The sequence below is a fragment of the Oculina patagonica genome, chromosome 2 (genome assembly GCF_052425735.1).
Source record: "Oculina patagonica isolate OP01 chromosome 2, crgOcupat, whole genome shotgun sequence".
Lineage (NCBI taxonomy): Eukaryota > Metazoa > Cnidaria > Anthozoa > Scleractinia > Oculinidae > Oculina > Oculina patagonica.
In genome coordinates, this window is record NC_135759.1 from 3,901,404 (window position 1) to 3,929,005 (window position 27,602).

At 41.0% G+C, this 27,602-nt stretch overlaps 4 protein-coding genes across 5 annotated transcripts; 2 read left to right on the top strand and 2 right to left on the bottom strand.

Annotated features, from left to right (window-relative positions):
- Positions 1–571: 571 nt before the first annotated feature.
- On the bottom strand, positions 572–8,487 carry LOC144642698 (dehydrogenase/reductase SDR family member 7-like). The gene is made up of 7 exons (XM_078501732.1): positions 8,166–8,487; positions 6,689–6,813; positions 5,773–5,965; positions 4,764–4,810; positions 4,017–4,136; positions 2,395–2,567; positions 572–1,035 (listed from the first exon to the last, which is right to left on the bottom strand). The coding sequence occupies exons 1-7, from the start codon at positions 8,446–8,448 to the stop codon at positions 975–977; spliced, it is 1,002 nt and encodes a 333-aa protein (XP_078357858.1). The 5' UTR covers positions 8,449–8,487; the 3' UTR covers positions 572–974.
- A 2,545-nt stretch (positions 8,488–11,032) lies between these two features.
- Positions 11,033–26,445, bottom strand: LOC144642699 (dehydrogenase/reductase SDR family member 7-like). Of its 2 annotated transcripts, none has more exons than XM_078501733.1 (7): positions 26,107–26,445; positions 24,883–25,007; positions 23,419–23,614; positions 22,746–22,792; positions 21,686–21,805; positions 19,625–19,797; positions 11,033–11,267 (listed from the first exon to the last, which is right to left on the bottom strand). In XM_078501733.1, the coding sequence occupies exons 1-7, from the start codon at positions 26,375–26,377 to the stop codon at positions 11,216–11,218; spliced, it is 984 nt and encodes a 327-aa protein (XP_078357859.1). In that variant the 5' UTR covers positions 26,378–26,445; the 3' UTR covers positions 11,033–11,215. The 2 variants fall into 2 exon arrangements, with proteins under 2 accessions (XP_078357859.1, XP_078357860.1); XM_078501734.1 differs by lacking the exon at positions 11,033–11,267 and adding an exon at positions 19,132–19,399 and having other exon boundaries at positions 26,107–26,443.
- Positions 13,343–16,764, top strand: LOC144641715 (histamine N-methyltransferase-like). Its single transcript, XM_078500745.1, has 2 exons — positions 13,343–14,347; positions 16,728–16,764. The coding sequence occupies exon 1, from the start codon at positions 13,438–13,440 to the stop codon at positions 14,329–14,331; it is 894 nt and encodes a 297-aa protein (XP_078356871.1). The 5' UTR covers positions 13,343–13,437; the 3' UTR covers positions 14,332–14,347; positions 16,728–16,764.
- On the top strand, positions 15,744–16,712 carry LOC144641714 (histamine N-methyltransferase-like). Its single transcript, XM_078500744.1, has one exon. It carries the CDS (start codon positions 15,816–15,818, stop codon positions 16,710–16,712), a length of 897 nt encoding a protein of 298 aa, XP_078356870.1. The 5' UTR covers positions 15,744–15,815.
- Positions 26,446–27,602: the final 1,157 nt, after the last annotated feature.

A 27,602-nucleotide genomic window follows, 5' to 3' on the forward strand; every position in this document is an offset into this window, starting at 1 on the left:
ACTATTTGAGCCGATCCTCAATTAATTCTATGATTCTAGCATACCAAATGATCAAGGTTTCAGGCAAGGAAAAAGAACAGAAATCGAAACATTCATACATGTAAGAAAAAATGTTGTAAAACGTCATCTCGTGGGTGCTAAACGTTCTAACATTGTTGAATCAACAGATATCATACAGCAAGGTCAAAACATTTAGCTGGAGCTTAAGTTTTGCACTGCGTATGCTTGTTGCATCGTGGCGTAAAATCGTGAAAATGGTTGCGTTTTCTTAACGGCTTCGCTCGCATAAGAGATGAATCATCGTTTTTCATCTAAAAGAGCACGTACGGTGACCACTTTTTTTTCAAACACTTTTAGCCTAGCAGTTATCCTCTTTATAGTAAAAGGGGTTTAGAAAAATTACATCATCGTGCCAGAAAAATGTCATTGATCTTCGTGTCTGCGCTTCCAGCTGCTACCATAAATAATGTGCGTGAAGCTAGAAAAGTAACACACGGGGATTTAAAAAGGGTATTTGAGTGAGTCATCTCTCTTTTAGAAGCATTTCATTGTAGAAAACAACAAAGAAAGGTTAAAAAAATGTCAACATTTATTCCTAAGGGCAAAACACGTTTCACGTGAAAATAATCACTGATTACACATTTTACGTAAATTATCAACCATTCACAGATCACAAAAATACCTATTGCCGTGCGTCTCTTCTACCAACATTTTTTGTATTAAAATTTACCCTTTAAAACGCATTGAGTGATCAGCGTATTTGTCAATTCAACCTAAGTAATACTAAGCAACTAAGTTATAGGTTTCATATGGAGAACGTTTAAAAAATGGGAAATGATAGAAATGGTCTGAATGTCGGAATATAGTAGAGGGTATATCTCTGAACAATAACTTGTGGGGAAGGGGTTGGGGAGGAAAGGAAGTAGGAAGTACAATATGGACACTCCAGTTTTCTGTCACTTGTTGGTTTCTGATTAAGGCTTCTTCTTCATGTACGCACTTTCTATTGACTTCACCATAAACTTCTTAGAAGCCCTGCAAATAGATAAGTGTCTTCAGTTAGCTTGTCTCTCTTCACAGCTAAATATATTAGACAATCAACTAAAGTACCGGTATACAATACAGTGCAAATTGAACTCTAACACAATCATACATTCTTATAATAAGAGGGAAAATGGTTGTCAATGGGCAACCGTGGCGAGTTGCGGAATTTTTACATTACAAAGCACTGGCACTTGGGACAACTTGCCACAACGATTTTTCGCGACACACCGCGTCAACTTTTCATTGAATGTTAAACGAGTCAACTTTTCGCGCAACATCGTACAAAATGTACTTGGCAACATGCATGTTACACGAGACGATTTTCAGCGCAACGTCGACACGCAACATTTTGCGTACCCAAGCAATGCGCGTCCTGGCCATGTTGAACAGAATTCAGGGAAGGTGTCCTGTTACGCGAGCCAACTTTCTAAATATTCGACATCTTGCGTTGCAAATTTTTGACTTGGGTTCAAAAAACTCGCAACGTGTTGCCGAGTAAATGTTGCGCAAAAAATCGTTCCCGGGTACCATGTTACAAGGTGCTCGATTTTTCGTTGCGCAAAAATCCGAAATCTTCGTTGCAAGTTGTCCCGTGTAACACCGCCTCAAGCTAAAGTACCATCCAATATGTGGAAGCCTCGGGAGGGAGAACTCCCGTCAAATTAGGACACGCATGTGTCGCAAGGGGTCTAAGGTATCATGGAAGGAAAATTGGCGTTTTCGTTCCAAGTGAAATTGTGTGCAAACCATCAATGGTAACCCCAATAAGTATATATTTTCTGAAAGCTTATCGAATTAAGATTGTTATTTTGGATTTTGTTTTGATAATATAGTCCATAATAAGCAACGTCAGCATTTTGTTTGCAATTATGATGTTGCGCAACATAAGGTTTATTTGAGAACACATTTACGTGAGCGCCTAAACTTTTATGTGAAATTTGATCTACATATATTGGTCTAAAAAACAGTGTCTCAGATTTTCTTTTCTTGCTCCATTACTTTTGGATGAATCTTTAATCTTAAAGAAGCCCTAAAAACGCCATTTTAACGACGTAAAAGACGTAAAAGAACCCACACACTTATCGTAAAGAGTAGGGCGCGAAGTTCCCGGTGTTGTGGTCTGGTCTTTGCCTGTTGTGCCGTTGTACTGTTGAAATGCTCGGAGATATTAGCTATGTTAAAAGCTACTCTACAATCCGAAGGTAAAAAAAAGTATTCACTTCACTCACTGTCGTTTCATGCGACGAGAACTGAATTAACTGTTGGCAATATTTCTCTAGTTTAAAAGTGGTGCTTAATCGCAACATTAAGCTATCACAACACAAAATTATTTATGTTAGGAACACATACCATCTAAAGAAGTTTGGAAAGTACTGATTTGTGTACATCATTAACATAACTGGGTTCTCTGAGATCCAAACTTCATCCAAGTTGTTTGCCATTCCTACAGCCATTAACTGTGCACAGCGCTCAGTTGACATTCGCGTCATGTTATCAGTGAAATTTGGAGAATCTTTAAATTCCTGCAAGAGCAAAAGTCTTATATCACTAGAAATTTGTTTTGCAATGTGACAAACCTAAAAAGGTCTAAAACTACAGTAAATAACAACATCTGTCGTTAGGAATTTTTACAACTCCATCTTACAACCACCACAGTAAAAAAAATGTAAATAAATTTATTTACCAACGTGACACGGAAGAGCTCAGGAGCTCGTTAAGACGTGTACGTGCATCCAAGATCGAATTGGAATTTGGAGTGTTAGTTTTTGTGGAGGGAGGAAAACCGGAGAACCCGGAGAAAAACCCTCGGAGCAGGAACGAGAACCAACAACAAACTCAACCCACATATGGCACCGGGCCGGAATTGAACCCGGGCCACATTGGTGGGAGGCGAGCGCTCTCACCACTGCGCCACCCCTGCTCCCCAACCTGCTATTATACCAGTCCTCTCTAAAGGGTATACACCCCACTATCGCAGACAGACCACTCCAACATAGACATCTCTCATTATAGGGCAGATGTATCTCTCTGAGGCAGACACATGCCTATGGTAGAGACATCCCTGAGGCATGTACCTTTGTAAGGCAGACACCTCTCTGAGAACGACAACTCTCTGGGGAAGACAACTCACTGAGGCAGACATCTCTCCAATTAAGACACCTCCCTAAAACAGAGACCTCTCTAAACCAAAGACACCTCTCTAAGGCAAACACCCCCCCCCCCCTTAGGAAGATATCTCTCTGAGGCAGACACCTTTCTTAGGCGGAAACCTCCCTAAAGGAGACACCTACCTAAGACAGAGACCTCCCTTAGGCAGACACCCTTCTAATGTTGGCACTCTAAGGTAGACATTCCCTAAGGCAGACATCTCTCCAAGACAGACACCTCCCTAAGGCAGACACCTCTCTAAGGCAAACATCTCCCTAAGGCAGACACCTCTCTAAGGCAAACATCTCCCTAAGGCAGACACCTCTCTAAGGCAAACATCTCCCTAAGGCAGACACCTCTCTAAGGCAAACATCTCCCTAAGGCAGACACCTCTCTAAGGCAAACATCTCCCTAATTAAGACAGACACCTCTCTGTGGCAGACATCTCTGTGAGGCAGACACCTACTTAAGACAGACACATCTATGAGGCAGACACCTCTCTGAGGCAGACGCCAGTAAATTTGACCAGTTATCAACTTTGACAGCAGCTAATTATTTCACTTGCTTGCTTAGGTATTTTTATTTTAAGTTTCTTTGAGCCACTCTAATGTCAAACTTATATGTATATAATAAATGAGTTGACTTTTCACTTTCACTTTTCACTATTAATAGCACATACACTAGCACACGAATTTTTGTGTATAGGATTGAAACCCTACTAGCAATATTTTCATGCAAACAATGGGTAAGTAAAACAAATTAATAGCCATTTCTCAACTTACAAGCCCCGTAGTTCACAATTAATTAAAAATTTAATTCCCTACCACATTGATGTTCTCGGTGAAAGCATAAAGAGAAATGTTTGACTTCACAGGTCCTGGAAGGACAGTCTGTACATGAATGTTGTGTTCAGCCAACTCTAGCCGTGCAGTATCAAAGTAGCCCTACAAAAGTCATAATGGTGATAATAATAAACTAAAGAAAGTGCAACACTTCAAGTTCTGTTCCAATTAGATAAAGCCATGGGGTTTACCCTGTTAAGATACAACTTTTTGCAAAGTTAAAAAAATTTCTCTGGAGCAGTTTCAGAACCAACTTAAATTAATAATAAAAAATGGGGGTCACCGGACTCCTTATTGAGTTATAAACACATAAAGCTAAAATTAAGGGTGTTTTTAACAGGTTAATTACTATTGCTATGGTTAGCAGTGACGTCAAGAAAATAATCACAATTTGTTTATCAATGATTGGGCATTTGTTTGATACCATTTTTTGTAGTGGTATAACTGATAAAAGTTTGTAGCACTAACCCATCAAAGTTCATAAGAGCTGGAATGTACTGAAACTGTTTTGAGCCTCCTTACGGGGAAACAGGGGGTAGATTCGGGAAAGATGGTGACTGTTTTTGTATTGACCATAATACCAGGTACAGGGTGTGGACAGCCAAATGTGTTACAGGGAGTCTAGAGCCTCTAGGGAGCCCAAGTTACGTAAAAACTAATAAGTAATGCTTTGTGCTTTAATCTTAGCCACTATGTCTTTTAAGATCAAAGATAATTCAGAGTACCTACCTGCAATGCATGTTTACTGGCACAATATGTAGCCTCAAATGGGAGCCCTGTAAAAATAATTATGCCATGCCCAAAATAAAGTGCCATATTTATTCGGCCATAAGCCAAGCGATTTTTTCACCAAATCTTACTGAAAACTGGTCAAAACTCAACGAAATTGGGGGTTCGGCTTATAGCCGAGTATTTCCGCCGAAAAAAATTTGATGCTTATAGCCGAATAAATACGGTAACAGCATATAATGTTGTGGTTAAAAGTTATCTTTGGTTTAAAACTTTTCAAATCAGTTTGCGAGAGTCATGCAAGCCAATTCGGTTAGCCTAAATAACACATTGGTTAGCCTAAATTGCACCCCAGTTAGCGTACATAGCACCACAGTTTCTGGTAGCTTACTAATATAGGTAGCTTAATTGTGTTAAACTTGAAGTAATTGCTGGCCAGTTGTCACTCTAGTGAATTCAGGGCAGTCTTAGGGTTTTGTCAGGGCCTCTGTTAATTTACAGTTCTCCCGTGAAAGTCAAGTCATTTTGCTCACATTGCCTTTCATTTAAAGTCACTAACCTCCCCCCCCCCCCCCCCTCTCCACCTGTTCCCTCAAGGTATGTATCGGTAAGTATTCAAAGATAATAAATGCTTTCCGTCTGAGTTTTTTTCTCAGTGTGATGGTGCCTAGGGATTGCTCAGTGCTCACAGTGTTGTCGTGGTTACTGTCTGCACTCACTGCCAGCTCCCGTGGACATTTCAGGCACCTTCCCCCACACTCATCTATTATGGTCATGAGTTAAATTGGTATTTCTGGCTCGCATGGCTTGGATGGATTGCTGGCTTGCACTGTGTCCTCAGACTCACAGCGTGTGACCAATGCCTACTGTGATCATTTTTCAATGTAAATTATTCTCTGTTATTCAGTTTGATAGCAATTTTAACATTTACCCAGCCAATCTACAGGAGAAAATAGCTAGGTTCATTATAATAAAACAAGTACTACCAACAAAACAACGATCTGATTACCAAACTTTCCCAGGGTACTGCTCACCACCACTATCTGACCCTCGTGACGTTCAATCATATGCGGGAGAACTGCTTTGGTCAACGAGATGGTACCCAACAAATTTAAATCTAAAAGAGCTCTGTCAACCTCTAATGGCGTCTTTTTCACCAAAGATCTCTGTGATCTAGCACCATTGTTCACCAAAATGTCAACCTAGAAGGAAAAATTTATATAATTTATATAAATTTTTATTTTTAGAATTGATACCTCTTAGGGGGGTGATTTAATTTGGGCCACGAAGACAAAATGAGATTATCGTACCTTTAAGACAGGTGTTTTTCAAATTTTTCTGACAAGCACTAGCTTCCATTATGTTTATAGGGGAGTCCCCCGGGCTTCAGGGCTTGTCGCGCTGTTGACTTGATGTTGTTGTTGTCAGTTTATTTGGAGGGCAGGGATTAAAGGGGCAGTATAATGGCAATTTTGATGCATTTTCGCCATAATGGAGCTAAATTATGCCTCAATAGCTTCACTCATTCAATTCACAAGATGCACAGAGAACACCAAGGTGAAGATATTATGTGAATATTTCAAAGGAGAGCAAAATGTATTTAGTTTTTAACAATTCATCCATGGCACGTGGGCACAGTTTGAAAACGTCTGCCAGACGTTTTCAATTTTTGTTTGAAATCTCATGCCTGTATAATTCATGATAATACATCTTTTGTTACTTTAGTGGACTGTTATAGTCATTTTTAACAAAGCTAGACCATTATTTTAAAGTTTCCATTGATATAAATATTTCTTTTGACTTTGACTTTTCGAAGTGATTCTTGTGATACTGCCCCTTTAAGCAAGCTAAACAGTCATCCACACTTTGCAATTGGCCTACCGGTATTTTTAATATTATTAATATTTATTTATGGTTGCCAATACCTTTCCAAAATGCTTGAGGACATCTTGGGTCAGTTTTTGATGTGTGTCAACTTTCTGCAAGTCCAAAGGAAGGACAAGAATATCTTGATCTTTATTAAAAGAGGAGTCGAGACCTGTGGCAATGGCTGGTAAATAAAAATCAAAAGCATTTAATTAACCAGTATATTTTCTTGAATCAAAATACGTGTGAACTCTAGAAATTATAGTTATAAATGGAGTTTTATTGTGTTTTGAGAGAAATCCAATCAAATGTGAACTTAGAAACAACTGAATGTGATAGTGATAGTGCAAGGGGTTCTGAAAAATAGCAAGTCAGGGGCAGGGTAGGGATTTTTGAGATCTAATCTAGAATCAGGTTGCAGCTGTACATGACACCTAGAATAGGGTGAAGGTTTCAGACTCCCAGCGGCTCATCCCCACCCAAATATTACCTGAGTACCTACCAAGGGGAGGAAGGTAGGGGGGGGGGGGTGGCAGGTAAAATAAATTCCCTTGTTGGGAAAAGGAGTATAATATTGAGTCTTAGAGCTATAATTAGGGGTATGTGTCGTGGTGAAGGGTATGATTTCAAGCAGTTTTATCTGGAATAGGGTACACTTTAGAAATCAGAGAGGTTTGGTCAGGAATACAGCATCATTTGCCAGGAAACTATTCAAAGGATTGGTACGTATATAGAATTGAGTCCAGAATAGGAATAGAAATTCATAAGAGAAAGAGGCTTTCCTAAACATAGATAAAATCATCACAGCAACGTTGTGGACAGTTGGTTTCCCTTAAAAACAAAAAGTTCTCAGAAAAGTAAGTCTGTGATAGGGTAAGGTCTGGTATAGGGCATGGGTTTCAGGGTTGTGATGAACGTATCCATTATTATCATGGACTTAGACATTTGATTGACATTGTGATTTGATACCGTATTGATTGCGACACATTGTAGCTTTGACACATGTATTGAGGCCCTGCCAGGGTAAATTCCGACAAGCGACATGGCCAAAAAAGTAGCAACAGCACATAAAATAAAATCGCGACAATCGACAACCCTTTTGGATAAACCTAAATTAATTCCGACAAGGACAAGTAATTTTCCTTTAATTTTACTACCAATAGCGACACAAAGTTTGATAAAACAGCGACAATGCAAATTTTTAAATTTAGACAAGCGACACGGGATCCCCCCCCCCCCCCCCCCGCTTGGCAGGGCCTCTGCAGTAATAAATTGCAAAAATATACAGAACACCCCTGGGGGTGGGGGGGTGATTAATTGCAACGTTTTGAAAAATTGCGTGACCTTGAAGATAATAAAGTGGCCTTACTGAGCAAACTACAAAATCTCAATCAATTACACTTCCAGCTATAACACGTTGGACAAGTTTTGTTGGGGGCCGGAATTCGGCGTACCACCGCGTACGAAGTAAGCTTACTGACAATTTTTATATTCGGCTTTATTTGTACCAAGTTCTTTTATCACAATTTAACTAACCTGCGCAGTTTTTCTTGACTCTCTCTAATTCGTCCTTCCTTCTTGCAGACAATGCTAATTTGCAGCCATATTTTGCCAGTTGATAAGCGAAATATTCACCGATACCGCTGGAAGCGCCAGTAATCCAGACAACTTTCCCGCGTAACGCAACGGCCGGATCTTGACCGATCTTCTCGTAAATCAACAACGTAAAGTCACCATCTTGGAATTTGTAAAGAAAGTAACAAACAAGAGGAACAAGAACTGTTAGAATAAAAAAATTTCGGCCCATCGTGGTTGGCATGAAACCGTGAAACCCGACACAAAGTGAACGGTTCACCGGCTTCTAACACGTGATCTACCGTGAGTCTTCCGTGACACACCAGGGGCGGACATGCAACTAAATTCGACCCGGCAGGGGGAGGGAAGGGGGTTGAAAGGAATGTTTGCTTGAAGGCTTGGATGAACGACCACTAGTCGGCCAAGGCAAGCTGAATCACGTCGAGAAATTTTGAAAGGCACATTTTTTATCCGAAGAGGTACCACAGTAGTCACAGTATGTAGGAAATGTCCAAGAACCACCATACCCTTCCCGGAGCGGGAGCGGGGGGAGGGGGGTGGGGTAGTCAGGTATGTATTGAGTGGGTAAGTGCCGCCCTTGTCTCCAAAGTAACGCCCCGTCAGGGCCCCTGCGCCCCGTTCTAGAAAGAATTTGAATTCAAAATGATACCCCGAGGTCAATTTTTTTAACACCCCGTTTTGGCTGCTGCTAGTTTTAAACTTTCGTGCGTTCGAAGTATCATACCTCGTTCTAGGAATCGTCTCTAAATTGGATACCCCGCTCTAGATCAGGAGGCCAAAATTTTGGGGGAGTACCCCCCCCCCTCCCCGGTTGAACTACGACCCAAATAAGGGCTGCACCCGGGGTTGGGGTTACTCCCTCCTTGGCCTTTTAGCTATACAGATATGTGCGAAGACTCTCTTTTGCTTTAAAAATTCGTGGGGACAAACGCGAAAGCGACAAGCGCGATATACGAGCGTTGAAGCCACGAGTGTTGAGTACAGTAAACACCCGAATAATAAGAACCTCTGATTTTCAGTTCAGGCTGATCAAGTTCTTATTTACTGGGTGCTTAGTGAGAAATTAGCCTGAAAATGTTCTCAAAATGTCCTTAAAATTCGTTTTAGAAATACTATACATTATTAAAAACTAGCAATGGTATATTGCAATTCCCGAGTTTTGATTGGTTAACAGGCAATGGTATATGAGCTCATATACCATTGACCACAAATATGGTAGCCCATACGCGACAACGAAAACAGCTCGGGAGCTCAAATATTGCAATTCTTTGGGCGTTTTTAATAAAACAATTATTCCACTCGCGCTTGTTGGATATGAAGATCGCTATAGCCAACTCATATCCAACAAGCGCTCGTGGAATAATTGTTAATTCTACAATACTAAAGATTTAATTAACATACAATGTTTTATTACTTACACTAAAAAATTATATCAAAGAAATAAATGCCATTACTAATATAAGTATGCAAACCGAAGTACTTACTTTCTCGTTCTGACATCCTGTTTCTTTTATATAAAGACATGTTTTATTTATCAGGCTGAATTGGTTCTTAACATGATATACAGTAGAACCCCGGTAACTCGAGCTCGGATAACTCGAACCCCGCTAACTCGAACAAACTTCCATTTCCCTTGGATTTGTAATCGGTTAACTTGAACTCGGATAACTCGAAAACCCCGCTAACTCGAACTAAATTTCGTTTCCCTTGATCAAAATTTGGGTCAAATTTACCCCGATAACTCGAATTCTGGTTCTTGAAGCTCGACACGGATGCCCATTGAATTATCCCATTTATAGCTCTTCTTGTCGTGTAAGGCCAAGTAAAACAAAAAAAAATGTTTCTCGTCCGGATTTTTTTAAAAATAGAGCGGGCGGGTGCTTTTTGTTATTTTTTATTTCCTCCATCGTCAAATTCTCCAGAAGCGAACTTGCAAAATAAATCCTGCAAGGTAATTGACCTATCCAGTGCGGTCCTAGCGTACCAATGCTTTGAAATTTTAGCCTGAGTTCGTGTTAAAACGCAGAAAAAAGCCACCTCTTACAGAATTTTCAGTTGTACTAACGTCTGTTGGTTTTTTTTTTCGTTCCAACTTTTCCAATGGAAGAAAGTTACTCTTTTACTGCGCATTTAACGGTAGAATGTGAAAATACACGAGTGCGTAGACCAGTCCCTGAACTCTCCCTACCCCGCCCTGTATAGGGGTAGGGAGAGTTCAGCGTCAACACTAACAAGCACGAGGCTAGCCTGCGTGGCCGGCGTTCAAAGGAGGAGGAGAAGGGGAGTTCGAGCGCGAAGCGCGAGGTGCGAGGAAAGAGAAGAGAGCGCGAAGCTTCGTGCTCTCTCCTCGCACCTCGCGCTTCGCGCTCGAACTCCCTTTCTCCTTCCCCTTTGAACGCCAGCCACGCAGGCTAGCGCGAGGCTCGTCTTTTTCGCAGCCTGCCGTTATTCGGGTCATGACGCAATGCTTCTCCAGGGTTGTGCAAGAGATTAGCGTTCCCCAGAATGATAAGTAGAGAGGGAGGGCATGATCTCAGGTTAGCGCAAGACAGGAGAGTGATTTTTTGTCTCCCCTGTCTCGCGCTTCGAAAATTGTTTTCTGCAAATAAAAATAAAGCAAAACTAAAACGTCACTTGGCTACTTTTATTGGATCAGGTAATTTAATAACAAAACGATCAGGCAAAGTTGTTTTCTGGTTAGTGAAAAGTCAGGGAAAAGAGTACGAATAAGATAAGATAAGAACTTTATTTAACGTGGCACTCCACTTAGCTAAAAGTTACTTTACAGGAAGCCCACAAATAAAAAACAAATGAATAATAAAACAAAAGGAAAGATAAAATTAAGCTAACAATCTAAAAAGTTAAAAATCTAAAAAATCTAAGAATCTAGTCCTCATTTTGCGTTTTTTTTTTTTTTGACGTTCGCTGTTTTAAATCCTATTTTTCCTGAGCAGCTTGTCACTTGGGTTTTCGATGAAGTCCCGTGCTCTTTATGACTTAAACATCTCCGTAAGTGCTTGCATCGCGAACTTATTGCAAATCCTGCGGATAAACAGACACAAATTTAAATAGTACTACAAACTTTAAAAACAGGTAAAATAAAGTCTACATCGGGCTAACGTCTCGCATACCACCGGAGCACTTTCTGCACCACTCCCCCCTAGATGGGATAATTCTTCACCAAAGGGTTAACCCCAGCCATGACATTAAATACGCAGATACCCATTAATAATGCCGTATTTTCTCGATTAAACGCCGGCCTTGTTTAAACGCCGGGTCAAAACTGCAATTTTTTAAATAAACGCCGGGGGCGTTTGATCGAGGTCCCGGCGTTTGTTCGAGGTCCAAGCGTTGACGTTTATGAACTTAAAACTTTGTATCCATAACATTTACGTGTTCCCATGTTGTTCATATATTGTTTCGGTTCTGTTTGTCACAAATCTTGATTGCAACGTGCCGCATGCAATACTGTAACTCTTAGTAATAATCATCCTCGGAGACCCAGAGACAGTTTGTCGGGGCGGGACGAAGGAAAAAATTGTTCAGCCTTGAAAAACTGGCCCTTGGCATCTGAGGATGGGTAACAAACAATAAATCAACTTGAAAAATAACGGAAAGTTTCACTTCATTAATAAACGCCGGGCCTCGATCAAACGCCGGCTTCAAATAAACGCCGGGTCTACTAGGCCAAGTTTGAAATAAACGCCGGGGGCGTCTAATTGAGAAAATACGGTACTCGGATAGAGACAGCCACTGTGAGAATAGAGTCCTACCCAAGAACACAACGAAATGAATTCTATAAGAAGACGTGGACGGCTTTAAACAATTAATAGATTAACATTTAATGAGCAATACTATGGCACTACACGTGTTATACATTTGGGTACATTTCTTAGCCATTCTCTGCAAAACGTGGGAGGCGTGGTGGTGTAATGATTAGTGCGCTGGACTCCGGAATCGAGCGGTCCGGGTTCGATCCCCGGCAGGGGGACTGCGTTGTGTTCTAGGGCAAGACACTTTTCTCTTAAAAGGCCTCTCTCCACCCAGGTGTATAAATGGGTACCCGCAAATGTAATGCTGGTGGATAACCCTGCGATGGACTAGCATCCCATCCAGGGGGAGTAGAAATACCCCTAGTCGCTTCATGCTACGGAAACAGGGATACCGTATTTACTCGAATAAGCGCCGCCCCCGAATAAGCGCCGCATTTCGGAAAAAAAAGTTAATAACCGCCGCCCCCGAATAAGCGCCGCAGTCCTGATGCGGCGCTTATTTTATGAATTTCGTTGAACTAAAAATTGTCAGTACAAAGCAACTCTAAAACAAGTAAGACGGACAGTTGGGGCCGTTCCCGACGGTGTCCGTCTTAGAGAGAGTTGACTGTATTTGAAAGGCTTGGAATTGTGATGTTTGGCCATTGGGTAGGAATGCATGTCGCCCGTCTGAATTTGAAATCTTGTCGGTCTTGTCATGTCGCAATTTCGAACGGGTTTGTATGTCACTGTCACTGTCGCCATTTCGTCAAAAGAGCAGGAGTTTCTCAGGTATTAATAATGTATTTCTCTCCAAATAAAAACCACATGACTAACTAAGGTACAGAACAGGATAATATGTAAAGATCCCTACGGCAAGGAGAAGAGATTGAAACAAAAGAAGATAAAACAGTTGTAGAATATATTTGCCTGATATTTCTCAGGCACTTTAATATCGCAGTAGACCATCATATCGATCAGGCGTCCTTTTTTCGCAGGTTAAGTAGACCATATTCACGATAGCCGCCATGATGGTTTTCTCATTATAATGCAAATTAGCTGCGTTTTCTGCCAGGGGCAAACATTGAAATGATGCTGTTTCTCGGAAAATCGACTTGTCGAAATAGTGAACTCTCCGAGCCAAAATGACATCGGAGATCCAGTTTATGGAATAATAGGCCATTTCCGAACTATCCTTTGCCTTTGTTTCAAAACGAGTCTACATGCGAAACCATTCATATGAAAATTAGTTTCACCTTCAGGCCTATTTTCATGCAAATCAAACTCATTTTCATTTGAATGGGTTTACACGTACACGAGAGCAGGAGTTTCTCAAACCCTTATAGAACTTCCGTTTTGGTTTATCGCTTTCGCGCGCAAAGAGAAAGAGTAGGCAAGCCAACTGGAGGTATCTCTCTAACATCTCTCGCTTACAGCCCCAAACTATCTAGAGACAAACTATGACATCGTTTGCTTTGACCTCTGGAGCGCATTATGATAACAGTTTTAATGTGTTCTTAGCGAAATCTGGAGAAAGGATGAAGAATTTTGAGTTATTACGAGATCATATACCACCGTTGATTCAAAGGAATCTTCCTTCGTGCCAACAACGATCGCGTTTTAATATCTTAAGCGTTGGAAGTGGAAATGGAGAGATGGATATGGAAATCATGAAAATAATCAAGAAAGAATTGCAGAACAGCGAACAAGGCCGGCACATGAAGTTCTTCAACCGCGCCATAGAGCACAGTGAATATTCATGTGGTCTCTACAAAGACGCCATTGAAAACCTAGCAAGCCCGCTAAACGATCAGCTTTCAGACTTCGACCTCTGCCAGCAGACCTTTGAAGAATACCAGGAAAGTGAAAAGGAGTCAGTGAAGTTTGACATGGTCCATTTCATACACAGTACCTACTATGTCGACATCGAGCAGGCCTTGATTCATTGCTTTGAGAAAGAACTCGGCGACAAGGGAATTTTCGCTTGCATCGTCGAAGAGCGGGACCTCTCATACTGGGTTAATGTAAAGCAAAGCAATCAGTGGCATGGAAATGACAAGGAGAGCGAAATCTACGAGACAACTGACAAGATTATCAAGATTGCTAACGACAACGGCTGGAAACACGAAATATACACTCAAGAATTTTCCATCGATGTAACGGAGGTGTTTGACGAGAAATCAACCGAAGGAAATCTGCTGCTCGACTTCTTGACTCACATTGTGAATTTTCGTGAGACGGCAGACAAACAACTGGTGGAAGAAACGCTCGCAGTAATTAAAGATCTGACCACTGTCAAGGATGGAAAGCGTGTTGGAAACAAAAAGGAATCTCTTCTTTTCATTTATAAGTAAAGCACCTTACTGCCTCGTCCACAGGCGCCCTCCTCCTTAGTCGTGCACGGTTCGCTTGGCGTTGTGGGACTGACATGCACGGTTCGCTTGGCGTTATGGGCCTGATGAGGACAGGAAAACGGACTTGCGGCTCGCTTTCTAACCATCAATCCCCGCGCTCCCTGTTTTCCCGCCTTAACGGCCTTAACCGGCCAGCCGACCGGCGCCTGGGGACGAGGCAGATGGCGTAGACTGTGAGTTAAGGTTGCTAGACTGTGAACTTTTGGCCTGATCCGGGCCTGATAAACAGTTTGCATGAATGTGTTAGGAAAAATAGATAGTAAAGTATCCATTGAGTGACGTGTATTGACATTTAAGGTTTAAATAATTAGGCTTTAGAAAATTAATTACCACAAATGCAAGAAATGAGTTAAGAAAAAAATCTATAGTGATCTGACAGTTTTGTATACAACATAAAGATCAAAGGTGTCTTCCAGACTGTGATTTATTTGCAATTCAATCCGTTGACTGAAATGTCCTTAATAACCGTAATGAGCATTTAAGAAACCATCTACAGAAATGAAAAATCATGTAAAAATGAAAGATTCCTGTGGTGTTATGGTATGTTGGCAGATTGGTTGCAACATGTTATGTAATGGCGTATGTTGATTAAAGCTGAAACTTTTGTTCTTTTTTTGTGGATTACTGGTTTACGGTGATAGACAGGATGATGAGAGCCTGTTAAGACTCGTACAAACTTCCATGGTCGTTACAATTCATGTTTGTGTCTCTCGAGGATCGTTTGTGGCACCGGAAGGGGTAAGTGAGTCCATAATCTATTTTTCTTCTTGTTAAAAATTCATTTCCCTCCTTGGCCTTAAGCTATACAGGTATGTGCGCGCCGTAATCTCGTACCCAGATCTTCCCAACCCTCCTAAAGAACATCTGGTAAGGTCCGTTTTTGCTCGCCTCAAATGTGTCAGAAATCTGACACGCGACGCAACTACGCATGCTCAGGATTTTAGTGGGTGGAACGCTTACTTGGTCTTTATAAATAGGTTATGAACTACTTTCCTATAAAAGGAAAGACCAGAAAATAAATCTTGAACTAAGCCGACACAGAGCAGAAGTTTCTTGTGCATTTTGAAAGAGCCGTTAATTAAGAATAACTGAATCATATAATAATTTAATTTTTTGACAAATTAAAACACGAGTTGTCTAACTTTATTACACAATAGACGCGAGTAACCTAGCTACACAAACCGTTTCTCTGGTATTTTAATTTCTCGACCAATCAAAACGACGTGACTCTGAACTAAGAACACAGAGCTGAAGTTTCTCGTGCATTTTGAAATACCCATTGACGTTAATTTAATTTTTGGACAGATTGAAAAACGACGTAAGCAGGAGTTTCTTAAACCCTAATTGTTCTTTCGTTTTGGTTCATCGCTTTCGCATAGGCAGCTGCAGGTATCTCGCTTACAGCCCCAATCTAAGGACAAAATATGACGTCCTTTGCTTTGACCTCTGGAGCGCATTATGATAAAAGTTTCAATGTGTTCTTAGCGAAATCTGGAGAAAGGATGAAGAATTTAGAGTTATTACGAGATCATATGCCACCGTTGATTCAAAGGAATCTTCCCTTTTGCCAACAACGTCCGCGCTTTAATATCTTAAGCGTTGGAAGTGGAACGGGTGAGATGGACATGGAAATCATGAAAATAATCAGGAAAGAATTGCAGAACAGCGAACAAGGTTGGCATGTGAAGTTGCTCAACGGCGCCATAGAGCACAGTGAATATTCATGTGGTCTCTACAAAGACGCCACTGAAAACCTAGCAAGCCCGCTAAACGATCAGCTTTCAGACTTCGACCTCTGCCAGCAGACCTTTGAAGAATACCAGGAAAGTGAAAAGGACGAGTCAGTGAAGTTTGACATGGTCCATTTCATACACAGTATCTACTATGTCGACATCGAGCAGGCCTTGGTTCATTGCTTTGAGAAAGAACTCGGCGACAAGGGAATTTTCGCTTGCATCGTCGAAGAGCGGAAACTTTTATACTGGATAAATGTAAAGCAAAGCAATCAGTGGCATGGAAAAGACAAGGGGAGCGAAATCTACGATACAACTGACAAGATTATCAAGATTGCTAACGACAATGGCTGGAAACACGAAATATACACTCAAAAATTTTCCATCGATGTTACCGAGGTGTTTGATGAGCAATCAACTGAAGGAAATCTGCTGCTCGACTTCTTGACTCACATTGTGAATTTTCGTGAGACGGCAGACAAACAATTGGTGGAAGAAACGCTCGCAGTAATTAAAGATCTGACCACTGTCAAGGATGGAAAACGTGTTGGAGACAAAAAGGAATCTCTTCTTTTCATTTATAAGTAACGTACCTTACTTTAGAGGACGCAGCTGCCTCATCCACAGGCGCCCTCCTCCTTGGTCGTGCACGGTTCGCTTGGCGTTGTGGGACTGACATGCACAATCCCCGCGCTCCCTGTTTTCCCGCCTCACCGCCTTAACCGGCCGGCCGACCGGCGCCTGGGGAGGAGGCAGATGGCGTAGACTGTAAGTTAAGGTTGCTAGACTGTGAACAATTCCTCTGTTAAATGTATCATTTTCGGCGAGAAACAATTTTTGGCCTGATGAACAGTTTGCATGAATGTGTTAGCAAAAATAGATAGTAAAGTATTAATTGAGTGACGTGTATTGACATTTAAGGTTTAAATAATTAGGCTTTAGAGAATTAATTACCACAAATGCAAGAAATGAGTTAAGAAAAAAAGCATCTGACAGTTTTGTATACAACATAAAGATCAAAGGTCTCTTTGAGACTTTTTTTTTCTGCAATCCGTTGATTGAAATGTTCCTCAATAACCGTAATGAGCATTTACGAAACCATCGTCTACCGAAATGAAAAATCATGTAAAAATGAAAGATTCCTGTGGTGTTATGGTATGTTGGCAGATTGGTTGCAACATGTTATGTAATGGCGAATGTTGATTAAAGCTGAAACTTTTGTTCTTTTTTTGTGGATAACTGGTTTACGGTGATAGACAGGATGATAAGAGCCTGTTAAGACTCGTTAACCTTTTGATACAAACTTTCATGGTCATTACAATTCATGTTTTTGTCTCTCGAGGATCGTTTGTGGCACCGGAAGGGGTAAGTGAGTCCATAATCTATTTTTCTCCTTGTTAAAAATTCATTTCCCTCCTTGGCCTTAAATAAGCTATACAGGTATGTGCGCGCCGTAATCTCGTACCCAGATCTTCCCAACCCTCCTAAAGAACATCTGGTAAGGTCCGTTTTTGCTCGCGTCAAATGTGTCAGAAATCTGACACGCGACGCAGCTACGCATGCTCAGGATTTTAGTGGGTGGAACGCTTACTTGGTCTTTATAAATAGGTTATGAACTACTTTCCTATAAAAGGAAAGACCAGAAAATAAATCTTGAGATCGACTTGGAGAAGAAAATAGGCGCCAATCATGCTCTGCTGATAAATTGAAATCCTCAACCTAACGGTGGTAAAAAAAAACTCGCGCTGTGTTTTTTCGCGTACAAGCTGTATGCATCAGATCTAGATTTGTGAAGGTTTTTGCCATGGATTATAAAACGACATGGTTTTTACACATTTTTTCTTCACACACATGGTTATTGACACGTTTTTGAGTTAACAAGCTTGAACTAGAGACTGTTTCCGTAGCTACATCGCTTAAGAAACGTTCGAAAGAAGAAAGCGTTTTTTAGCCTTTAAAAAGGCGTTGTGATGCACTATACTTTCTTACTAGCAAGTTTGTGTGCGCGTACAAAACAAAGTTTACATCATCCGCGCGCAAATGCTGATGCAGTTTATCAACCAATCGGAATGGCGAACTGAACGGACTTGTCCAAATGTGTACTACCGTGGTAAGTAGACATCTGGGTACGAGAGATTAGTGCGAGCCGAGGGGTATATAGACTGCCAGCAGTCTCTTTTGCTTTAAAAATCCGTCGAGAGGAATGCGAAAGTGAGCAAGCAGCGATATACGAAGCCGCGAGCGTTGAGTAGCGCCACTCGTCGCTCATATATCGCGCTTGCTCGCTTTCACGTTCGTCTCAACGAATTTTTAATGCAGAAGAGAAACTGCTCGCAACCTATCCTGCAGGGCAGGTGCGTTTAATGACAGAATGAGAAGATACACGAGTGCATAGTGTACTCTCCCTTGCCCGCCCTATACAGGGGTAGCTAGGAAGTAGACTGCAAAAATGTCGTGTTTTTTTTTTCTAAAATCGTTAAACAATCGTTTATCGAAGGACTGGTGCGAAGCCCCGATCGTTGAGGCGTGAAGCGCCGATCGTTTCTTTCCCGGTTTTGAATTGGCTACAGTCCTCTTTCGAAGACCAGGAAGAGTTCAGAGTCAATACTAACGAGGGCCTCTCAAGGGGAGGGGGTACATGTACCTTTGTTCCTTCCAAAGTTTCCTCGTGTTCCCGTATTCCCAGAAAGTATTTCTTCGATTTTGATGTTCCCTGTTCTCTAAAATATATTCTTGTTCCCGTGTTGCCAGTTTTATTTTCCTTTTGTTCCCATGTTCCCAAAAAGTTATGGCCATGTTACCTCGTTCCCTGAAACCCCTGGGGGAGCCTCACTAAGGAGCGAGACTTGTCTTCTTCGCAGCCCGCCGTTATTTGGGACGTGACACAATGCTCCTTCAGGGTTGTGAAGGAGACAAGTGCGAGACAGGGAAGAGAGACTCTAAGTCTCCTATCTCGCGCGCTTCGAAAACTGTTCTGTAGAAACGAAATAAAAGTAAATCTAAAACGTTTAATATAATTGACTACTTTTATTGGATAAAGCAAGTTAAAAACTATGACCAGGCAAAGTTGTTTTCTCGTTATTAAAAAGTCATGGGAAAGTGTAAAATTTTTGTTTCTTTATATTTTCCTGTTTATTTTGTGTTTTTTTTGACGTTCACTGTTTTACATCCTATTTTCCCTGACCAGCGAATCGTTTGGGTTTTTGATGAAGTCTCGTACTCTTTATCATTTTAACATCTCCGTCGCTGCTTGCATCGCATACTTCTTGCACATCCTACGGATAAAACAGAAATAAATTACAAATTTTAACAGTACCGACAAACTTTGAAAACAGGTAATGTTAAGTCTAAATCGCGTATCAATGCGAGCGGTGGTAACCTCTGCAAAACAGAACATAAAAGAGCAAATGCTAGATTTTATGACTGCCGGGAAGACAGGCAAGATAGGGCCCGCAAAGTATAGTAGCCCCTTACAAGAATCACCACTCAGAATCACATACCATCTAAAGAAGTTTGGAAAATACTGGTTTATGTACGTCATTAGCAGCATGGGGTTCTCTGAGATCCAAACTTCATCCAAGTTGTTTGCCATTCCTACAGCCATTAACTGTGCACAGCGTTCAGTTGACATAACTGGCAAGTCAACATCAGACATGCGAGTTGAGCCCCATACCTTAAATTAAATTTAAGAAAAAGGGTTAAGTAGAGTAATTTAAATACAATTCAAATATAAAAGAGACAATAATCACAATTACTTCTGGTTTTTCTAGTTTGCAATGCACGATAACTGAATTAAAAAAAAAACTCAAATTCAAGATCCTAAAGCTATTGTTGTTATTTAAAAGTCGACACTGCGCTCAAGAATTATAAAAAAAGGAGTTTCTAAATCTATAATTATGTCAGCTTGTTACCAGTCCTGTATACTTAATTATAGCTTATATAACTGCACATCGGTTGCTACCAGTTTTGATTTTAGCTTATCTATTTTTCCAGTATATAGTTATGAAGCCGTTATTAATTTATCATTATCATGTATTATAAACTCAGTGGAATTCCGATTTCTTAGGAAAACACTTTTTTTAGAAACCAGGAGTTCCAGAAATCAAAAGTGGCATCGATTTATACTAAATTGCAGATGTATTCTCTAAGGGAAACGACTCAAAGTTCGATTGAGTTATACCAGAAACCCATAAGGGTAATGTTCAACCCTTATGAGTTTCTTCTGGTTACCTTATTATAGGAAATTAACGCTCGTGTAAATTAAGGTATTTGAAATTAACGCGACTTAAATTAACGCGAATCGAAGTAAATATTACTTCCCAATAAAGGAAATTAACGCGAAAGAGAGGGTAATATTTCAAAATGAAGGAAATTAACGCGACATACACAAAGAAAAACACTTGTTGAGACAACAGTAACAAGTTTATTTCAACACTAGGCGTATAATCCGAGACGGAAACAATGTTCGTGATACTAAACCCAAACGTATGGGTTAAGCGAAGGAATCTGACCGCTTCGAGCGTCCACCCTGAAGAAATAATGCTTTTTCCTAGGAGATAAGAACGTCTGGACTGTATCGAAAAATTGGGGCCAAAATAATGGAAATTAAGGTCGCGGAAATTAACGCTCCACTTAATTAACGGCGCGGAAATTAACGTTAACAAAAATTAACGCGACTTAAATTAACGCGAATTTTTGAAATTCGCGTTAATTTCATTAAGCGTTAATTTCCTATAATAAGGTATACCGTAAAATTCCGGTTATAAGCCCTGGGCTTATACAACTTCGTAAGGTGTTTTGGGTGGGCTTATAAGTGGAGGGGCTTATATCCGGGAGGGCTTAAAAGCGGAATGAAAAAAAACGTTTCGAAACGAGCCACAACAATGTTGTTCGAAATACGTTTTTAAGTTAAAAAACGCATAATAAAGCAGTATTTAGCCCTGTTTCGTACAGTCATCCGGCAGAGGGGGGCTTATAATCGGATTTTTTTTGTTGTTGTTACCAGGTAGATGGGCCTATAACCAGGGGGGGGGGGGGGGGGCTTATAACCTGAGAGGTTTGTTGGCATATTCGCCGTAAATCCTTTGGAGTTGGTTTCTGCCATTAAATCGTGGGTGGACACCAGGGGGTAGGCAGGGCATGAAGGGGGAGGGTCATGTCTGCCAATTTAAATTGAGTTGTCCTTGGCACTGGATGAGCTTGTAGAGGATGGAAGAAGAGGCCGTGGGGGGGGGGGAGGTGGTGATGTCTGCATTTAAGAGTTCTGTGTCTCAGTATGCTTGACTGTTGGACTGCAAAGTTTCTTTTCTCTGGCCACAGTCACGTTACATTGTATATACAGATTCATTTGTTGGAGGTCATGTACCAACCCATAATATTGGGACTGTTTGCAATCTGGTCAACATTTGTATGACAGAGCTGCTTTTTGATGTGTTTGTCTACAAAATATCCATACCCAGGTCCCACCAAAGAATTTTAGAATTTAAACCTCCCCCCCCCCCCCAACACACACACACCCAACTTAATAATAATAATACAAATTGAAATGTTCATTCTCTTACTTTATTGATGTCTTCAGTGAAAGATTGAAGACGTAAGTTTGACTGCACAGGTCCTGGAAGGACTGTCTGTACATGAATGTTGTGTTCAACCAACTCCATCCTTGCAGAATCAAAGTAGCCCTAGTCAAGTGATAATAAATATTATCATGATTAAAAGGAAAGGGGTCCAGACTTTTACAGCATGTAGAAATGCAATCATGTGAACATAAGCCATTTTGCAGGTGTGGCAGAAAAGACATACAAGAAGAGAAAATCATGTGCACTTCTGCTAACTTGCACAGGACGCACAGTGGCCAAATGATGTAGAGTGCACCATCCCGTGGGGACTTGCAAATGAAAGGGGCAGGGATGCTCGTCGTCTCACTGAGGGGTGTAAATTTCAGATTTTTGGTCTTGCTTAGGGTGTTCCGGGCAAAACGCCAATATTTTTAGCCATTATGGTCTTGTTTAGGGCTGCACACGAACAAAAATATATATATAAATTCTATTCTTAGTTAGACTACGAGCAGTCCCTATTTTTTCGCAGAGTCCGTCAAGCTTGAAGCAAAATTTTTTTTCGAAGAGTCCGTCGAGCTTGAAGCAAAAAAATTACGCGCGGGGGGAGGAGGCGGGGCGAGGTGAGAAGCGAAAAAAATAGGGTCCCTATTTTTTTTCGCTTCTCGCCTCGCCCCACCTCCTCCCCCCGTGCATATTGACAATCGACTTAGTAAGCCAAAAATGACATTATACAAGGAAATTGTATCCTTACAGCTTGTGACTGTTTATCGTGAGATTTTTGAGTCTCATTGTGAGACCGTGAGATTGAGCTAAAAATCGTGAGACTTGAGAGGTCTGCACTTGGCATGACAGCAAGCTTAACCTTTACCCTGTTTCTTACTCACAGTCTTGTTTAATGCACAAATGGCTCACTTAACCTCTCAAAATAAGGCATGCCAACAGGCTCTTAAAACAATAGACAAGGGGTCACAACGATGCCCCTATAGCATTTACAAAACAATTGAATAGTGTGAATGAATAAAAATAATTATATAAGTTCCAAGAAGATATGTCCAGTACACACCTGCAATGCATGTTTACTTGCACAATATGTTGCTGAATAAGGGGACCCTGTGAAGAATTGTTCATGGATTGATTATAACGATAGCTATCTTTTAATCATAAATTTCATCTCATAATGTTACTGTACAAATCTGATTTGACTTTGAACTTGTGATTCCACTAATCAGATAACAGTTCCCGGAGAGGGGGGGGGGGGGAGGCGGACTCCCCTATTAAAATGACAAAAACACTACCAGAATCTTGTTTTGTGGGCGTGGCCCAAATTCATTTTCACCCTTAGAGGGTACAAATTCTTAAAAAACAAATTAACTGAGCGATAAAGATGACATTTTCCAAAGCCTTTAAGACAAAAGGTATTTGCCTAATAAATACCGTGACACAACCACGTTCCCGGGGCTTTTCCCCGATCCCTTAATAATTTAAGGGAAAAGCCCTGGGAATGAGGTTGACCATGACAGTTCCTGTCATTTTTCAGATCAATAACATCAAAGGCCCCTAAAAGATACCCGCATGCCTTTAATTCCAAAAGGTTTCTACATGTGCCATTTTTCGCATAGCTTTTTAGCAAGATAACAGCACACTTAACCATCATAATTAGAGCACTCTGCACTAAAAAAAGGTTTATTGCACGTAAGTTACCCACAACAGCAACAACAACAAGAGTTTAAAGTTACCGAACTTTCCCGCGATGCTGCTCACCACCACTATCTGCCCCTCATGACGTTTAATCATATGTGGGAGAACTGCTTTGGTCAATGAGATTGTACCAACAACATTCAAATCTAAAAGAGCCCTGTCAACCTCCAATGAAGTTTTGTTCACCAAAGCTTTCATCTGTGCTCTGGCAGCATTGTTCACCAAAATGTCAACCTGAAGGAATATACGGTAAGACATTTAATGTGCTGGAAAAAAAATCCACCTTATTTCATTATATTATCCCTAGCTGTAACTCGAACTCGGATAACTTGAAAACCGCAAATTATAACTCCAACTAAGACCCATTTCCCTTGGATTTGACCCCACTTTTCAGTCATTTTTAATCCGCTAACTCGAACTTGGATAACTCGAAAACCCCACCAACTCGAACTAAATTTCGTTTCCCTTGATCAAAATTTGGGTCAATTTAAATATACCCCAATAACTCGAATTCCTGGAATTTGAGTTATTGGGTTATTACATGCAGTTCTTGTAACTTGCCACAGCTGCCCATTGATTAGAGCAACGTATTTGACAGTCATTTTCCACTCTTAATGTATGATCGTGTTAGGGTTTCTGACGAGATAAGTTTCATTTGCACTGTATTGTATACTGTTCGAAGTGCTAAAAAATCAGTAAACTATCAATTATTAACTTGGCAAATTAAATCTTAAATGGAGCCTGATAACTTGGGACCCCGCTAACTCGGACTGTTTTTTATTTCCATTAAGAGTTCGAGTTATCGGGGTTCTACTGTAATTGTTTCACTGCAAGAGAATAATATAATAATATAGTAAAACTGGAGCAATTTGGATAATTAATGCACAAAAACCTCTAGAGTTTCGATTGGCTAACTTGTAGCCATAATTTGGATATCAGGCATTAGTATAATTTCAGAGGTGATTATAAGAATTGAAGCATTCTGATTGGTCGAGAAGCTCGGCTTATGCGGCTATAATCACCCCGCACGAGGTGATTATAGCTTTGAAGGCTTGGTTACTTAGCCACACCACCTTTGACATCCAGGGAAGTAAACATGGCCGCTTTTGCTGAATGAAAATTTCTTTGATTTGAAAGGAACCAGTCCATTAAGTTCTGGATATTTTAAACATTGGGAATTTTTCAAATTAACTACCAAGACTTTTGGACCGAAAATATTTTCAAGAGATGGTTCTCAAGGCATTAGAAATGATCGTAAACATGGCGGTTTTGGCGATCGATGAGAAACTCAGGCAGATCGATTGAGCAAATTAAACATTATTCAGTTCTCTTCTCACCGGAGCTACTCATTTTTAGAGGATTCGCACATTCGCATAGAAGTCATCCACAATCATACAAAGGTACTGGACATCTATCTTTCTCATTGTGTTTGTTTTGTTCCGTTTTATTGCTTTATGATTAATGAATTTTTAACATTATTAATTAGTAATTAATCTGAATACCTTTCCAAAATGCTTGAGGACATCTTGGGTCAGTTTTTCATGTGTGTCAAACTTTTGCAAGTCCAAAGGAAGGACAAGAATATCTTTGTCTTTATTAAATGAAGGATTGAGTTCACTGGCGACAGCTGGCAAATAAAATAAGAAAAAGCCATGCAATCAGTGCAGTAAATAAAACTGCTGAAGCGATCTATATTCATAGCTAAAAAATAAAAACGCTTTAAACAGATCTTGAATATTTAAATGACTCTAAATTTGTGATCACCTTCCGCAGTTTTCTTCAGCAAAAAATGATGACTTCGCAAGAGTCACCGAATGCTAAATTAATATGATGAAAATTTTATTGTTCGTTGCCCCCTAGGGAGGCAACCAGTGATGCGTAAACATTGGGAAGGGTGCCATTTTATTGTCAGAGTTTTTCTCTAAAAAAGAGTACAAAGATTCTAGAAATATCTTTTGTTTTTGCTGTTCACGCCAGTTTCTAGAATGTTGGCATAACTGAGATGTATATCATGGCCGGTTTCCGCATGCTTTTTGATCATGGAGTTAACATTCCCATTAGTCGTGGGCTTGTATTTGGCCCCCAGAGATTTCCAATTTCTCTTGCTCTCCCCCATGGGAGGCGCAGTGGCCTAATGGTTTGCGCGCCGGACTCGGGAAAGGACATTCCAGGATCAAGCCCTGGCCAGGTCACTGTATTAGAGTCTAAACGACAGCTCTCTTGCTCTGTACTGGGCTGTGCGAATGGAAGTCTAAATACTTGCATACATTTAGGCAAACCCCACCCCTCCCCCCCCTTCCACCCCCGTCGCTTATCACGTAATAAAGGTCCCATTTTCACACAAATCAGTAACTTCAAGTAACCCGCACCCTTGTTACTTTTGGATATAATTTTTTTTTTCCAACATTGTTACTTTAAATTCGAAGGGTCGCTTCTCTGCAGAGCCGTGGGGGACATGGGAGGGTGCTACCTTCGGATTTCGAGAACACACTGATGAAATTGATGGGAGATCTGAAAAGGTATTTTTCTTTTGTTCCATCTGATAAAATTATAAGGGATCAGTGTTTGTCCTAGCTTTGCATCGTATAGTAGAGAGTAAAGCTGTGTTTGAGCGTGTCAAGCAACCATGGAATTTAATCGCGTGCTTTCAGAGGGTAGTTTGAATTGGGGTCGGGGGAAATAGCAAAAGCCTACTTTGCAAGTTCTTTTATCGCCATTTTGCTTACCTGCACATTTGTCCTTGACTCTCTCTAATTCGTCCTTCCTTCTTGCAGACAATACTAATTTGCAGCCATATTTTGCCAGTTGATAAGCAAAATATTCACCGATGCCGCTGGAGGCGCCAGTAATCCAGACCACTTTCCCGCGTAACGCAACGGCCGGATCTTGACCGATCTTCTCGTAAATCATCAACGTAAAATCACCATCTTGGAATTTGAAAAGTAAGAAACAAACAATAGGAACAAGGACTGCGAGAATCAAGAAATTTCGGCCCATGATCGGATGGGAAAACACTTGTAACTGGTGCGAACAGCGCTCGGACTTTGGTTAAACACGTGACCGAATCAAGAAAATCGAGGAAAATATTGTATTGTCAACGGAATCAGGAACAAGGACAGTGGAACGAGATAAAAAATAGAGAACAAGCAATGGGCGGGACTTGACATAAAAACCTTTTTTAATGAAATTAGCTTGAACAAAAGCTTATAACCCGTTTTCACTAGCCGGCGAGCGAAGTGAGCCGAGAAGGGACTTGGGGAGGAATAAAAACTTCTCCCTTTCTTCCCCCCACCACCCCCCCCCCCCCCCAACCCTCCTTTTTCTTCCCGCATTCTTTTCGCCCCATCCTCGGCCGGAGAGCCTGTTCACAGGCTACAAAATCACCGAAACAAGCGAAACCCATTACCATTAGGGAGAGCTAACCGTAAACAGGATAACCTAAGTGTTATTCAGGCTCACCGAAGTGCTATGGAGGCTGCCTCGTACCCAGGCGCTACGCTTTATACGGAATTATACGGAATCGCAAGGGATCATGGGAAGGGCGAAAGAAGCGAAGCGCCGCTCCCCGCTTTCGATCACGCCTTCCCTTGACCCTTTGAGTACTTTTTCACGCCTTCCCTTGACCGTTTGCGTTCTTCGCCAAAAGCTCTCGCGGCGCCTGGGTACGAGGCAGCTATGGAGGATAACCGGAGTGGAAGGTGCACTCGCGGCCGGCTGGCCTGAATAGCACTGAAACTGAAACTTTATTTACCCTCGGCATTATGAGCCGTGTTAGGGCTCTAGCAAGTATATGCTAATGAAACCGAGCATTTCACAGTATACAACACATAAGTGTGTGGGTTCTTTAACGTCCCCTGTTGATTATAATTAACAATTAGACGGCGAGCTCGAGTCAACTATCAAAAGCCGGTAGAAACCGAGAGCGAGCCGTCTAATTGTGTTAGCATAACCCACTGACCGATCTATTAAACACAAAATATAGCTAGAGTTGATTTATTGAAGGTTTTGATTGATAAAATTCAGCGAAGTCTAAGCGCGCGCTGCGAAAGCCTTCTACTTTAACAATAGAGTGTTTCTGTCGAGGAACTATTTAACAATTAGACGGCGAGCTCGAGGTTTCTATTTTAACAATAGAGTGTTTCTGTCGAGGAACTATCGGCTGATAGTTGCCCCGCGGAAATTTGATGTTCTTAAAACAAATATTAGCCCGAGAAGCGAAGCT